General features: G+C 35.3%; 1 protein-coding gene across 16 annotated transcripts in view; it reads left to right on the top strand.

Moving 5' to 3' along the window:
- Nrg1 (neuregulin 1) overlaps nt 1-15,383 on the top strand; it is a 201,368-nt gene that overhangs the window by 161,553 nt on the left and 24,432 nt on the right. For 13 of the 16 annotated variants that reach the window (XM_074054674.1, XM_074054672.1, XM_074054671.1 and 10 more), the window contains one exon: nt 3,865-3,994. In XM_074054674.1, coding sequence (XP_073910775.1) covers nt 3,865-3,994 — 130 coding nt within the window. Of the gene's footprint in view, nt 1-3,864; nt 3,995-15,383 lie in introns of those variants that run through there. The other 3 variants (XM_020183005.2, XM_074054677.1, XM_020183013.2) reach the window with 2 other exon arrangements.

Below are 15,383 nucleotides of genomic sequence, written 5' to 3'. Positions count from 1 at the left end.
GGATGAGGGGAGGGGGAGGGAGGCAAAGGAAAGGAAGGAGGAAGGCAAAGGAAAGGAAAGAGGAAGGAAGGGAGGGAAGACGAGAGGCAGGAAAAGGAAGAAGTGAAGAAACCGGGCTACAAAGAAGGAAGAGGAAGGGAAGGAAAGAGAGTCCTATTGCATCACAAACGATTCTTGCTGTTCCTAAATGGTGACCTTACTCTCCTCAGCTAAGTCAGAGAATGTCCACCCTCCCTGGGCATGATCACTAGCCCTGACTTATAGGCTAGTACATTCTCTGATAATAAAATACTGCTTTACTTATACTTTTCTTCTTTACAATGTCAGTTGCTAACCCACCAAGGAAAGTGTGTTTGAGATAAAGAATTCCATGTAAATGACAAACATGATAGTATGGGGTCATGATTAGCAACATTCATAATTGCTATTCATTTAGCACTTATTAGAAGGTAACACCTAAATTGTAACAAGTTACTCCCAAGGCAGAGGGGCTCAGGGTTTATTAAGCACTGAATGAGTGAGATCAATTTCACCCCATTCCCAGAGCAACTACAAAGGTCATCTTTGATGTATTGAAATCCCTTGTAGCTGCAGCCTTAAGCCTTACTTCTAGTGAACTCCTCTCACCTTCCTTAGAAGGAATGGTGTTTGCATGGTTTGGGACAGGACCTGCTTTGTCCATTTCATTGTTTTCTGGCAGAATTGCCTAATGGAAACCGACTTAGTGATACAGAGTGTGCAAGCCACTGTAAAATTTATAGGCTTGCTTAGGACTGACAGTGCACTGTGTGCGGGAGAGGAAAAGGAAACGTAGCAGAAATCTGAAGAGTGTGGTTTATTCTCTATCGTGGTTTATTCTGACAATTGCAGTTTATTCTTGTGTTTGGCTGTTGGTTCAGAGCAGCTGAATCCAGTCATTTCACACTTTGTATCACCTGGGAGTTAATTGCTCCTTTGTAATTAATGATCTTTTTTTTTTTAATCTCCCTGCTGCTAAAGAATAAAAGTGCTAAACACAATAGTTCATGACTGTCTGGAATCATTGCTATTTCATTTTCTTCTAAGAATTATTTTACTCTCATAGGTCCCAGTACTACTTTCAAGTAATGATCTAAGAGTTTTTCAACAGAACGTGTCAGAGTAAAGTGTTTTGGGATAGTATAAAAGGATAATCACTTCAGGGAGAAATATTTTTAAGAACCCCAAATGAACAACTTATTTCTAGTTTTATATGTATTTATTAATCTTAGTTATTTTCGTAATCCCGTAAGATCACTGAGTTTAAGGAGTAAGGGTATCTCTGGCTTGTATCATGGCTAACTTTTTTTATTTATTTACAATCGATGTGGAGCTGTATATGTGAATTGGGGGGAGATGTTAGTATTGTTTTTAGTAAAAGCCTGAGGATTTGTTCTAAAAAGTCTGTGCAGTGTCTGCTGCTCCAATCCTCAGCAACCTGTTGGGATTCAAACACCTTAGGGTCTGCTTGTAGCTCAGTGTCCCTCTGTAGGAAAGACTGGTGACAGCCCACTGCAGGTGGTCCATTCAGTGCTGTCATGTGGGGCAGAAAGGATACCCAGCCTAATTTGTCATTGACTGTAGAATGCTGTCAGCAGTTGAAGTTCTTAAGCACAAAACCTTTAATGGCTGAACCAGCCTTCCTTCTAATATCTTTTAAAGGCTGTTATCATGGAGAGATGTATTAATATACATTAATTCTTGCCTATATAAGGTTTTTCACATGAAGATGTAACATTATGTCAAAATTATATGCTATGCCATGTATAGAAATATTGTCTACTCTGGCTTTATAGACCAAAAGATGCAAATTGCATTCACCTCATTCTGATAAAGATTCTATTAAAGTATAGCTGATCTGTAGAGAGATGGTAAATCACCTCTCTTCTCAGGCTCCCTCATTCCTAGCTTGTAGACCTGTGAAATAACCTTGAATGGCATTTTGAAAAGGATGTTCTATTGGCGTAATTAAAAAATTGACCCAGGCCAGGGATGATATAGCCTACTGGTAGAGTTTGTGCAAGGACTGGGATTCAGCCCCCAGCACCTCATAGAAAGAAAAAAGATTAACCCAATTCTTAATTACCCATAGTAATGATTCAGGAATACAATATGAAATTCCTGGATTGTCATTGTCAAGGTTTTTGTCTGATTGCTAAATACCAAAATTAAGATTCTGTCTTATTGGCACATTAAGATTTGTACATTAATTCATTGGAAGCCGGTTTTATGCCAGTTCCTTTATCTAGATTATTTATAATGTCTGCAAAAATTCTCTGAGATTGTCATTATCCCTTTCTCTTAAATGGAAAAGTTGGGCAGGTGGATAGTTCAGGACACAAAGCCCTCAGAAGGAGGGATTTGTACCAGATCTGTCTCCAAGGTCAATTTGTTTTGGTTGTTCCTCCTAAAAGCCATGCTAGGAGCAGTGAAAATGATCCACAAACCTGCAGTAGACTGGAGACCAGTAGATAAGAAAGGCTTTGAGTAATTAGGAAACTGAATAATCAGATGTGGAGTTTTCTGATCAGAGAGCATAAAAGTCAAGAAGAGTGGGAGAAATTATGTTTAAAGTCACAAAATGAGGACTTCAGTAGGAAATGAAAAAGGCATAATAAAATGGAAAAACAGTACATGACAGGTCAAGTAAATGTAAAGAAAAGCATCAGACACTCACATGCAAATGATAAAACAGATACTGGTAAGAAAGACAAGGAATTTATGGGACTATGCTAGTAGATGAAAAGAATTTCATCTCAAGATAGGTTTTACTTTATTGAAAAGTATATAAATTTTTCACTGACCTCATACAGGTTTTGCTTCTCATTCTGGTAATAACTATGGTAAACACTATGTAAATTAGACTTTTCCTGGCTGAGACTGATCACTGGTCCGTGATTTCCCAGCCACATAAATGGGAGATCCTGCTGCTGAGCATCCTTTGAGTCTCAGGACCAAGTGCTTTGGTTGGTGAATCCATCCTTCCCAACTTCATTTCTGCATGACTGTGAAGTTTGACAAGTGAATGTCAAGGTTTCACATGAAGACACTGTAAATCAGAATTAGGTCTTGTTTCTATATTACTAGTTCAAAATACATAAATTTGGTAGTGCTTTACTCTACATTTGCTGAATATAAGACTCTTTCCATTTCTTCATAAGTATGTTAGCAATCAGATATTCAATAATGACCATCATAGTAGAAATGAGAGTAGAACAGAATTGTGTAGAGAAAGGTTTCTGATCTGTGTGTTGTAATATATATATAATATATATTTGATTATAATATTTTTTCACTGTTAATATATATTCAATTATAATATGTATTTTTTTCCTTTTTGAACAAATAAACCATATTATTGTATTTCCCTTACTATCCATTGCTCTGAAACACATAAAGTCAACATACACATAAAATATAATTTCTAAAGAATGTGATCAGTTAGTTGCTATTGAAAAGTTGATATCCAAATTGAGCTTCATTTATGTGACTAGATACTATTAACTTTGAGTCTTCCTGGAAAATGAGTGTTATTTAATGACAATAGGGCTTCTGCCTTCAAACTATCTTAAAAGGTATAATGCTGTTTTTTTTAAATGTTGCTCCCCCTTTCACATTTAATTAGAATTAAATTAACTTATAATACAATCATTTATAATTTGGATCTATGAAATTATACCCAGAAAGTACTTAACTTCTTTGCTATTATTTGTCTAATCTGAAACATTGGTGAAGTGCTCTGTAACTGATATGAACTCCTCCTTTTAGGAGAATTTAAGATTAAAGGCTGCTTAGGAGGAATCAAGTGTAGAGGTGAACCTTTTCCCTTCTTCCTTTCCTATCCAGCTACATCTACATCCACCACCGGGACAAGCCATCTTGTAAAGTGTGCAGAGAAGGAGAAAACTTTCTGTGTGAATGGAGGCGAGTGCTTCATGGTGAAAGACCTTTCAAATCCCTCAAGATACTTGTGCAAGTAAGAACAGAAATCCTCTCTGTGGCTTTTATGCATAACTGCTCATTCCAGATGACTTGTGTCTCATCATGTGGATTGTTGCTGCTTTTTCCAATTTCGTTGCATCCTGTCGAATAATGCTGTTTTATTTGTAGAGTGTTTTGAAATGTTCACACCATTTGTCATCTCCTCTGTTATATTCAGAATTGTTTTGCTCTTTTCAATGTGTGTGGGTTTTTCTTTTTCTTTTTCTTTTTTTTTTTTTTTTTTGTCTTCATAGTTCCAATGTTGCTTTCCTCGTGGTTTTCCTCCTTGTTACCCAGAAGAGATGTGCAGATATCATAGAGGGCTCTTAACTTTTGGTACCTACTTCTCCATTCAGTGTATGAATTGAGCTGTAAGACAATATCCCTTCCTCACCCCAGTGATCCCCAAAAAATGAATAGCACCCCTAAAAAGAAGGAGAAGGACAAAAGATTCTTTATTGATATCTGTCACACTGGGATTATCTTATTGTTCCATAACCATTTTTTAAATGAACTTGAGGTTGATATTTCTAGCAAGAGAAAAAGTGAGCTGCGTTTGTTCAGAATTGCATTTAGTATGTGCAGCACCACTGTGTGTAGAAGGCACTGTCCTTCCATGTACTGCTGTTTTCTGTAGATAGTTTGGGCCTTTCCAAAGACCTGGAGGAGTAGATGTACCATTAAGAATTATCAAGTTTATTCTTTCATAAGGCAGCATAAAATAGTGATATTACCCATACATTAAATATTTAAAACTTGCAGTAAAAATTAATAGGGATGATTAAAATGCATTTATTGTGTGGTGCATTTTAAGTTTGCTATTCATATTTTTCTACATATGGTATTTGATGTCAGTAAAAGATGTTTCAGATCATGTTTGAAATGATGAAAAGTAAGCATTTATTTTGCTGTTTACCAATAACTAAGTCAAAAGCAGGTATTATTTATATAAAAGCAAATCCTTTAAAATGTGTGTAGAACATGTAACATATTTTGTATGCAGCCAACAATTGGAAATATATAATGGGTACATTGTTCCGAAAGTAGCAGTGCTGTCCTAAAGGCGGAAATAAAAATTGGGTCTTGCTCTAGGATATTAGTATGGGGCTTATCGATTGATAAGGAAAAGTCTTGGAGAGGCTGTTAAGCCAGTAAGGACAAGAGTGAAATGAAAGAGGTGGAAGAGAGTTAACAAGGCCATTTCCCTTTTATATCATATAAATAATATACAAATATTGTGCCCATTTTAAGAAAGTATTGATTATATTTGTTAGTAATGAAGTGCATCCTAAAAGACATATATTTTAAAATCTAACAACAAACCAAAATGCCACCTTATAGGAAATGCTTTGCAGCACCCTCAGCCACCAGAATGGGCTTCTGTGTAGGCCTCATGACTGGGACAAACGCATATCTTCCAGAACAGATCCTTTCTTGTCTTCAAAACCACATCTTTTAAAAGAGTAGCAGGAAGTAATGCAACAGGAGGCACCTTTTGGTGGTTTATAAATGGCGACAAACAATTTAGAAAAGCAAATAGTCTGAGTGAACAAACGACTATGAACCAAAGTGTAGAATTCCAATCTCAATTATTACCATTAAGTAATTGTTATAAGACAAAGTAAAATTATAGGTAAAAGTCTTGTAAAACATTTAAAGCAAGATAAAAAGATAGAAAAAAGCAATTCTCTTCAGATATAAATTATCTCACATGATTGTTTATTACTTAAAAATTAATCTTAAAATTAATTTTAATCATTGAAATTATTCAAATCTATCTGTTTATGGAAGATTAAAAGTCTTTCATAAAAGTATTGCCATAAATACAGCACACATATGTCACTGGAATAGTTATCATACTAAATTGGGATAAACAAATTTTATAGTTTCCTATAAGGTTTTCTCTAATGAAAACAGAAAATACCAGAAGCCAAGAATTATAATCTGTAAGATATGATGTTCATTTATTACATGGGGAAACCTTGTTATTCTTTTCTAATCTTAGGCATACAGTGTAATTGTGTTTTAATAAATCTCCTTGAAAAACCATTTAAATTATATGTCCTTAAATTCTTCCCCTTTTAAACAATTGTACCCATATGATCTATGTCTCATATTTTACTTCTTAAGAAAAGCATCTGAGACCACGATATTTTAATTATAATAATGAAATATGATCATTTTTCATCATAGCATTTGCAAAGATTTACAAGCTGAGTGAGCACATATGATAGTTTCTGAATACCTCTAAGGAACCAGGGCAGTTATTTTCCACATGTTAATTTCAGCTATTCTGTAGCCCTCCCACGTCCTATACGAAACATGCAATCTCGTAAGTGCTGTTCATTTGTTCCATTTTGGTATTGTGCCAACAACTGTAATTTTTCTTCACCCACACAGTTTCTCATTAAATTTTAAACCCAATCCAGAAAAAAAAAAACCACTGAGTTTCTTTTTTAAATCTTGAAGTGAAATGTTTGTTACTTCTGTAATTATTATTAAAGTAGCAAACCATGAATGAACTCTGCATCCTCACACTAATTTTCCAAGGGATGGTGCTTACCTTCTAGTTCTAGCAATTTGAACCTGTTCTTTTTTTTCCCTTCTTTTTCTTTTTTTCTTTCTTTCCTTTTTTGTAATTAAAATCTTTTAAGAAAGTATCATACATTGTTGCCAGATCTTTTTGGAAAGAAAATCTTTGACATTTATGATTTTGATAGCTTTTTCCTCCCTTTTTCAACCATACTTTAGTGGTATATCAAAGTAAGCCAGTACCTTAAGGAAGAATTGGAGCATATTTAACATACAAAATGTTTTAGGTATCTTTTGTTAAATGAAAGTTTTTTTTAAATCACTGCATTAAAAACATCTATAATATAAAACACAATCACTACTCAGAATTTAACTGAAGTCACATTAAATGCCATGTCTTATGGTAATATATTGTTCTCTAGACCACTTGAACAGAAACAGAAAGCATAAAAATGTACCATTGGCACATCATGGTCCTGTCTATGAAGCCAGTTCATGGTTTCCATATGGCCCATCTGTCTAGAGCAAAGCATTGCTGAAGCATGAGCCACATGGTTCAAAATTGACTTTATCCCTGACTAAAGACATGACTCAGAAGCACCACAAGGTTGGAAGTTTCCAAGCAATCTCTCTGGTCACCTAATCCACTGTTGTCTTCTTGGGAGGAAAGTAGAAGACTTTATAACAAATCTCTTTTGTCTCTCCATTTAGAACAATGTGTTCCAATGGATTAACCATGTAACAGTTACTTCTCAGGGGAAGGTTTGCTGGTTACTTTGGACACCCCCCCTGGGTCTATGTGGGAACTTGAGTAGCAGTTTCCATCTTTTATATCTCATCTTTTCTTCTCTCTATAGCAATTTAAAAATTACCCTGAGGGGAAAAAATAGTTACTGTTCCAGGTTATATAAAGACAAGGGAAGAATCACTCGAATTTTTATCTTTATGCTATATGCAGTCATATAGTTTAAAGAAACACTATCATTTGAACATAAAATTCTCCAGATTTTCCTCTTTGCTTCCCCTTTTATATCTGTTGTTCTGAACAATTTTAGTGGAGAACTATTTTGGAAGATGTTAATGTGATTTTTTTTCATTCTAAAAACTATTTTTATATGATACTATGTTTGTAGATCTGATATACCATCCAGTGGGTAGATGTGACTTTATCGTGAGGGGATTAAAGTTTTAACCACCAATTCTGGTGAACAGTCTTGAGTCCTTCCGTTTCAACTCTCTGGAGAATACCTTTATTTATAACAGAGTTAATATAGTGTCCAAATTTTTTTCCCAGGAAATCAGTGAAATGAAATGAGTTCATTTCTGCTAGAGTACTTTTAACTCTGGGGAAGCAACACTTTTTTTTTTTATAATAAAAAGTAAATGGTGGTACTTTGTCTATGGATATTGGAAAAATGTGGATACCTGTCTTAACAAATGGTGTTATCGTGTTTAATCTGTAATTTTTCACTTTAACATTATCAGTTTTATTTGACTTAGTAAGGCCACCAGCTGGCAGATCATATAATGTCTCTGGATATTAGCCTCAGATACAGAAAAGAAAAAACCAAAAGCAAGAAACCAAACAAACCCTACTTAGAATGATGGAAACTGCCTTCAAACATGGAATTTTATGATTTTGCATAATTAATGTTTATTAAACTACATAGGTCCATGCTGTAGTGTATATCATTAATAGAAATAATTGTGAAAACATATAAGTATAGGAGACAGTAAATAATTTATTACATTATAATAAATTGAACTCAGTAAATGAAATATAAACCTAATATTTACCTGTAGAACAGCTAGATGCCAGGCTTTTTTGAAAACACAGAGGACATACAAGGCATAGTCTCTGGTCCCTAGGAACTAAGTATGTTGAAGAAAGTGAGATAGCTAATGTAAGGAAGCAGTGAGTGAACACATTCCAAATAGTACAAAGCTGGGTGATAAGACAGTAAGAATTTAAAGGGAAAGAAATGACTAGAATAAGTGAGAGAAGACTTTCTAAACATGTCCATCATTCTTGGAGTCTTTCCAGTATACCAGGCAAACGCTGAGGTGTCAGTAATCTTTTCTTTGAAGCACAGTGACATGTCCACCCAGACCAGCGGCTGCATTCTAGGAAGTAAAACCAAGAAACAAAATAGAAAAAGTAAGTGAGATGGTGGAGCCAGTTTATGAGCTCTAAAGGCCAGGCAGAAGACTATGGACTTTGGGATAGCAAATAGCGAGCCCTCATAACTTCTAGAGCAGGAGAGTGGCACCATGAGCACCGCAGATGTTTACACATACATGCTGGAGAAATTTGTGCACCAAATAAGATACAGAGAGACAGTCAAAGATGCTGGCTAAGGTTAAAGTTTTATTTTTAAAAAACTGGCCTAATGATGATAAATAACATCTGTAATTTTTATCAGTAAATGCATTAGCATAATTAAAAAGAGGAGTGATGCTGCAAATTGTGTCCTACAGACACATCATCATGGCTGTAGAAAGAGAAATTTGGAATAGATAAAAGGGACTTAGATATTGTGTTAAAAATTATTATAGCCTCTAAGAAAACATCGCAAACTCCACTCTAGTTCTAGACCCAGGAGAGCATTTTCTTTGGTGTAGACATTACACTTGCCAATGGAGCATCTCTGTTCTTGAGTGTCACAGCATTTAACAGAGACAACAGCATGCATGAGACAAAGTGAGTCTCTTGTGCATTCTGAGCTCTTCAGACAACCATGTCTTCTGTTTTTTCTATTTCCTTTTTTGTCCCCCATGTATATAGACTCCTGCTTCAATGCTTTCTAAGTATTTATGAACTCATTTAGACTTTGACCCCAAGGTAGATTGAAGAAAGCCTTTTAGTTTATAGGAAACAATTTAGGTACAGTTTTGCCTGAAGTCAGGTACATTGACTAAGAGCTCTGAATAGTTCACTTCCTTTTTTTCTCTTAAAATAAACTAACAACCATAGTATTCATTGATCTCTAATGAGGTAGACTCTATGCTTCTGCTGAAGATCAAGGGAAGAACAAACCCATACTGATCTCTGCCTCATGGAGACCTAGGCTATTACAAAAACCAATTGTGTCTCAAGTAATTGATTTAATTACACATTATTGATGTGCTGAGTGCTGTGAAGTACATTTAGGGAACTAAGTGAGTGGACAAGGAGAACCTCAAGTACTCAGAGGCAGAGATTCTGTGGGAGGGAAAAAAAAGTATGTAGTCCTCACTTTGAAACACTTCAGTCTATTTTTTTTTAAATGCACCATTTTGAAATACTTATACTCAATGATTTAAGTAGAAAGAAGCCATTTAGACTTCATCACAACACGAGACTAGTAGTCAATTGGATGACAAAGCTCCTGGGTAACTCTAAGCCATGTGTGGGACAAGGAAAGGCATCCTCCAGAGAGAAAGACCAGACCACAAATTAGCAGCCCATATGTCATTTTGTCACAGTTAACGTGGAGATGTACACAGTGTGGATTGATCCCCTCTCTGAAGAGATCATTTGACCCCAACTTAAGGATGCAGCATGTTAGATAAACACTGGCAAGGGTTTCAGTCTGCAGGTGAGTTTTGCAGAACAAGCTGTGCAAACAGAGCTTTAGAAAGGCACCAAGGTTCAAACCAGAAGGATTTTGTTCATAAACGCTGCCCCGCTTCACTATTGAAATTACTTGTCCTACACACTGAAACACATTTGAGAGCCAAGATAACTTAGGGTTTGTGTGAGTACAAGTGCTTGTGTGTGTGTGTGTGTGTGTGTGTGTGTGTGTGTGTGTTTCTCAGTCTTTACCCATGAGTCCTGTGGTGCTATTATATGTATCCTTTTATCTCATGGATTGAAAACTAGTCACAGGATCATAATAAAAAAGAAAAGAGGAGGAGACTTACCAGCTGAATGGTGATGGGGAGGTACAGGTTGGATCTGAAGGATACATTATTGGAACATTTTATATTTAACATTTTCTTTAATGATGTTGAAGAGGGTATTCTCTTGAGGAAATAAATGTCTTTTGCAGATGATACTATAAAGAATTCTAAAACACAAATTAGAAAAGCATATACAAATCTCAAGTAATTTCACTTAAAGATTGATAATACAATAAGATTCATCTTGGAAAAATGCAGACTATTAGTAACAATACATTTGGGAAAAAATAATCTACAGCACAGATACTCAGTGAGTAGGCGAGTTCTGGCCAGAATGCTGAGCTGGCTAAGGGGTGAGAAAAGTCAGTGTTTGCAATATGATATTGTAGAAAAACAGACCAGCACTCTGAGCTGGTGTATACCTTGCCAACTCAAGTTTACAGAGTGACAACAAAAGGCCTTGACATCTAACACAAACCAACCAGTATTCTTTAATATATATTTGTTGACATTTCCATCATTTGATATTTGTAAATGTACACATCAAATAAATAGCTTCAGCTGCTGTACTGTGTAAAAGGAAATGTCATAACTAGTATTGAGGGAGAGCAAAAAAACAATAAGGCCTATTTCTTTTTTTAGAAGGCATTTTAAAAATTGTTGAAGTATCTCATTGTGGAGTCATGACCAAAGAGAGAGAGAGCATCACCATAGATTCTTTCTCCTTTCTCCTACTTACTAAAGGAAGGGCCTGAGGAAGATGAAACCAAGAAATACAGAAATGAAGAGAAAGGATATCTAAGGATGTTTTATAAGTTGGCTATAAGGGATCAATGATTTATAAATTTGGCCAACCCTATATAACAAGATGTTTCTTGGCATCTATGAATATCTTTGAATATGTCCAGAGTCTTCACCAAAATAGGAAGTAATTTCTTCAGTTAGAGTATAAAAATATACCAAGCACTAAACTGATTCTCAAAATATGTGCATCTATGATTAATTTCACAGTAAATAAATCAGTTTATTCACAGTATATTACTGTTATTAAAACAGTTTTTTATAATGGATTAAGCTATTATGTTTGTCAATTTAATTAAACCCATGAATGTAATTGCCAGTACCCCTAAAATCATCATGGTTTGATAGGTTGTAGAAAACTCAATTCTTCGTGGCTGAAAGAAGCCTACATAAAACTTTGGGTCATGTGTGTAAAGTTGAACAGGTGACACTAGTTAAGTCATAACTAGACTCTGGGCTAAAGAAATTTTGGCAGTCCTCAGTCTGTAGGTTGTCTTAATATGGATTTTAAAAAATGAAAGATTGAGAGAACATAACATAAGTAAATATAATAAACACCACTTTGAGGAAAATGTATTTTTTTAAACAACTCCAGTTTTGGTCAGCCACAGCAGCTTACATTTGTAAACCCAACTACTTGGGAGGTAGATAGAAAAATAGTAGTTTAAGGCCAGCCCAGGCAAAAAAAAGCAAGATCCTTCCTGAAAAAAACTAAAGCAAAAAAGGATGAACATGTGTCTCAACTGGTAGAGCATTTGCCTAGCAAGCATAAGGCCCTGAGTTTTGACCCCAGTACCAGTTTTTGTTTTACTGGTGCTGGCAGAAAACTTGGTTAGTGAGTTGTACTGCTTACTAAACACCAGGTAAACAGGTATTTCAGTAATAAGATTTAAATTTGAAACTTTAAGACTTACTCTTAAAGAATCATACAGCTTTTTTTCTAAATTGCAAATACAATGTTAAAGGGTTTTACTTGGTAAGAAAATCTATGAACAAGGTACTGAGAGTTCCTATAAAAATTATTTGGGAGTCTACAGAATCTATCATAAACTATAAAAATAAAAGACAGATGTTCAGGATCGACTTGTACTTGGCAAGTCAATTTACTTGTGAAAGTTTCTTCTCATGCAGTTCTTCATGAGTCAGTGCAAGCTGATCTGAAGTTCAGTTTAACACACTTTTGTGAGGACAGACACTGTGCTAGTCAGTAGAGGTACAAAATGATGGAAATAGGATGACTGTTCACACGCAAGGATAATCACAACACAGTTAAGTGCAGTGAAAGAGGTTGGGACAGGGTGTAGTATGGGAGCCAAAGGAATCTTCCCAGAGCATGGAAGAGGGGAGAGGGGTGTGGAGTCAGGGACGGGTTCATTGAAAAGGGGATACACATGTTCCGACAAACTGAATTTGCATTCCATTGAAAACAAAGATTATCATGCTAACAGAAAATACTGAATTTATTTTTTAAAACACTTCCATCTTCTAATCTGATCAATGAAACAAATGCGTGGGGGTGTAAATATTTTTGAAGCTACAGCAAGTGCTTGATTCTTATTCAAATCTTTAGATTTCTCTAAAAAATACAATTCTTGGAATTAATCAGATTAAATTGGCCATATTCTTATGTTCCAGAAAGGTTGACATACTGGATGCTTAACATACAATAGTACAAATATATCAGAGGCTAGACAGTCTCCATACTCTGTGAGAAGCACTTCCGGAGAGTTCTTCCAGCGCTCTAGGTCAACAGTTTCATTTTCTCCTGCTTTCTCTGCACAGTCAAAGGAGTCTGCAGTTCCCTTAGGCAGAACCAGCCTGATCAGTTTCCGTTTCCCTCCCTCTGACTTGGCAATAACTCTAGCTGTCAATGAATGTTACATAGTAATGACTTTTGTGGCTGGACACTTGAATTATTTGCAATTTGTTTTAGCTCTGTGATTGTCTTTAAATCCATTCTATCAAAAACGATTTTAGTAACTTTTTGTTGTTGTTTTGTGATATGGGGATCAAACCCAAGTATGGTAGGAAAACCACTGAGTTTCAGTCCCAGCTCATAAACTGAGTTTTAGAAGTTCTTGAATTCTCTTGTCCCTGACTGGTAGTATGTTCAGAAGAAACTATGTTGGGATTTTTTAACAAGGATTCTAATTCTATATGTTAAGATGAGCATCGGTTCCCATAACCTCAGTGGTAAAGATCTTTGAAAACCACTTAGTGAAATTACTTCTTTTTATCACTGAGGAAAATAAGGCCCAGTAAAGCCAATGTCCAAACATCAGGATAGTGTGTGGCCAGGATAGAGGGCCTTCGCTTTCATCTTCCCAGTTCAGGGTCCCTAGCACCTTAAACTTTCATATACATGCAGATTTTGGGGTGAGTGTTGTTAAAGTGAAGATTTCTTCTTCACAGTTCTGGACTGGGGCCTGAGATTCTGCATTTCCACTAGCAAGTTCCTAGGAGATGCTGTTGATCTGTGGACCACACTTGGGCTGCTTGTGGGGCTCTGTAACACTAGGAAATAACTATGAAAATTCATCCCCCCAAAAGGATGAATTCTTTCTCAGATCCAGCTGATAATTCTAAACAGGATCTATATACTTCACAAGTATTTCTGTTCCAAATATTCCAAATGACATAATAGAGATAAATCACCATCCTGTAGTGCTAGTTTCTTTGGAAACATATGAGAAGTTCTTAATAATTAGAAAATTGATGGAGTAAGATTTTTGACCCCATTTATATAGTGACATGTGTCCTCTAATCAAACATATGATACCTAAATGACAATTTCCTAATAAGTGTGTTCCTTCTCTCTCTCTCTCTCTTACACACACACACACACATACACACACACAGGCTATTTACATATTTTATACCATGTTCTTTATAGGAAGCAAGTGTATTGTGCGCTCAATATCAGACTCTCAATTTTTATCAAAAAATGGAATCAAGTAATATGAAATGGTCATTAAAAATAAATCCTTAGTTCTAGGATTACCTGCTTCAGTATAGAGTATGTCTATGTGGACCTATAGTCCTGGTTACGAAGAAACAAATAAAATCCTGTTTTTTTCAGAAATGATTTTGTCCAATAATTTACATAGAATAATGAGCATGTATTTTTCTTATATAGCTGTATAGGCATTCTTACTGAAGCATATAAGATGACATATTTCTTATAACTACCCCTGCCACCCAGGTCATAGTTCTTACTTATACATCTTTCTGAGTAGACCTTCTTCAGTTTCCTCCAGCAAAGTATTCTCAGCAAAAATAATCAAAAACTTTTTTGAAGAGTTCAAAGGCACTATATCAATGCAAATGTTTTTTGTTTAAGCTTGTTGATATTACTGTTAATGTCTGTGGTTATATAGCACAAGTACTCTGGCAACAAAAAATCTGAAACTACTAGCATTTTATCTCGCAGGTCATTCCTCCTGAAGTAGAAGACTTCCTGTACCAACTCATTTAATAACATTTTTTGTATTGAGTTTGGCTTGAAGGGAAAAGGAATAACTACTGTATTAGTAAAAATAAATGGTTTTATGCATTTCTTTCTTTGGTGGTACTGGGGTTTAAACTCAGGGTTTCGTGTTTGTTAGCCATATGCCTATCTCTTTGATGCCATAAAAGAGTGATAGTGTTTATTCTTACTTACTCTGGAGATTAAAAGGTTGTGTAAAAATCACAAGGTAGGTTCTGTTAGAGCTAAATTATGTTCGTAGGTGCTTTACAATGGCTATGGTGAACTATTAAAATTATGACTATGGGTGTTAAGTTTTACAATGTGTTTTTTTTCTACCTGTAAGTATATTTGCTTTCTGGAGCCCTTCAATGGCCTCACTTATTAAAGCATGATATTGGGTAAAATGAATCTAACCTAGAATGCTTTAGATGCAAGAATAATAGCAGCAAAAAAAAGAGCAATTATAAAGGACTTTCATATCTAAAAACAAGCCCCATTGTAAGAACAGTATTATGTATGTCCAGATTCTAGAATTTTAGCAGGTAAATATATGTGAGTGAATAAATATAAATGTGACATAACTTGAAAACAGTACTTAAATGCAAAATGGCATCTATTAAATACTTTTGTAGAATTAAAGTTAAAAATGTGTTTGTCTCTGATTTGAACAATTAGATCTGGTGATATTTGTACTAATAAA

This window comes from Castor canadensis, chromosome 14 (genome assembly GCF_047511655.1).
Source record: "Castor canadensis chromosome 14, mCasCan1.hap1v2, whole genome shotgun sequence".
In the NCBI taxonomy this organism is placed as follows: domain Eukaryota; kingdom Metazoa; phylum Chordata; class Mammalia; order Rodentia; family Castoridae; genus Castor; species Castor canadensis.
The sequence above is the reverse complement of the archived record's forward strand: the minus strand, read 5'-3'. Positions and strand labels throughout refer to the sequence as shown.